Genomic DNA, 1268 nt, shown 5'->3' on the forward strand with positions numbered 1-1268 from the left:
CAACTACGCTCTCCGGCTTCCTCTACTCGACACCCAAGACGGCGTCCAACATGCACCAAGCCGCGTTCCGCCACCTCTGGCCCGTGCTCCGCGCCTGCGTTTGGTTCAACGTCTGGCGAGTCCGGAACGATTGCGTCTTTCGCGCCGACCTACCGCTGCCAAGTCCATGGACGATTGCCGTCAAGGCGGCACGGGTCGCTCAACTGCACTTGCACCACAACCTCGTACAAGAGCCTGAGCAGCCTGCTCTTCGTCGACTTCTCCGGCTCCTCGCCCAACACGAGTGGCCGCGATGTCACCTTGTGCCGCGGATCGCGCTCCTGCCTCCGCCAGCCTAAATCAAGTTCCTCGACTGAGTGTACACAACGAAGAAAGTCCGACAATTTAATTTAGCATAGTTTTATCTATTGTAATAGACGACCCACTTCAACAACAACCAATCCCAATTAATAAATAGACCAAATGACGGATGCGACGCCACATCATGGGCCAAATACGATCCAAAGAGCAGAGACGCCACGACGCAGCAGCAAACACAGTGCACTATTATAGTTACTTACTCGTGCAAGCCATGTCGTCGCACTGTAGGCTCTTGAAGTAATAAGACTGGGCGTCTCGATGCGCGGCTTCTCGCAACCGCGCGCAAGGCCTTCTCGTCCAAGGAGCTTCCCAGCGCACTCCTTTCAGATGTCGTAAGCTCTCCGATCTCACCTCTCACACTCCATGGGAAACCAACGAGATCGCGTCTCGATACGCTGTGCTCGCCGGTGCTCCAAGAGGAACCTCGTTGGTATGATACTTCAACACGGACAAGCTTTCGCCCATGCGCCTCGAGGCTCGAGCAGCAGCGATTTCGAGCATCAAAGAACAAATCGCACCAATTACAGGACGTGGTTGGAATCTGGCATCTGCCCAAACTGAGCTCGAAACTGGATTTGAAGTCGCCCACTTTGTTGATTGTCCCACTGTGGCCTGGAATCAAAAGCACCCACATCACTTTAAATTCGCAGCGCCATGCAAACAAGAGCGTGGGTGGTGGTGCTCGGCCTCGCCAGCGTCGCGTCGGCCGCGTGCCCGTACGCGACCGTGCTCGCAAAGGAAGTGATCGTCGCTGACAGCAACTGCGGCAGCCAGCAGTGGTGCGTCGTGCGCTCGTCCGACTGCGCGATGCTCAACTTCACGTACAAAGCGTCGTACGACATGTTCACCAACTTTCAAGCCCTCGGCAATTTGGCCAACTACCCCAACCCCGACCTGTGCGACGCTCT

At 56.1% G+C, this 1268-nt stretch overlaps 1 protein-coding gene across 1 annotated transcript; it reads left to right on the top strand.

Annotated features, from left to right (window-relative positions):
• Positions 1-1014: 1014 nt before the first annotated feature.
• Positions 1015-1256, top strand: SPRG_15201 (hypothetical protein; the record flags this gene model as incomplete). Its single annotated transcript, XM_012354358.1, has 1 exon — positions 1015-1256. A coding segment is annotated over one exon (242 nt), but the record flags the coding sequence as incomplete, so codon positions are not given.
• Between the last annotated feature and the right edge of the window lie 12 nt (positions 1257-1268).

The sequence above is a fragment of the Saprolegnia parasitica genome (genome assembly GCF_000151545.1).
Source record: "Saprolegnia parasitica CBS 223.65 unplaced genomic scaffold supercont2.157, whole genome shotgun sequence".
Classification (NCBI taxonomy): domain Eukaryota; phylum Oomycota; class Saprolegniomycetes; order Saprolegniales; family Saprolegniaceae; genus Saprolegnia; species Saprolegnia parasitica.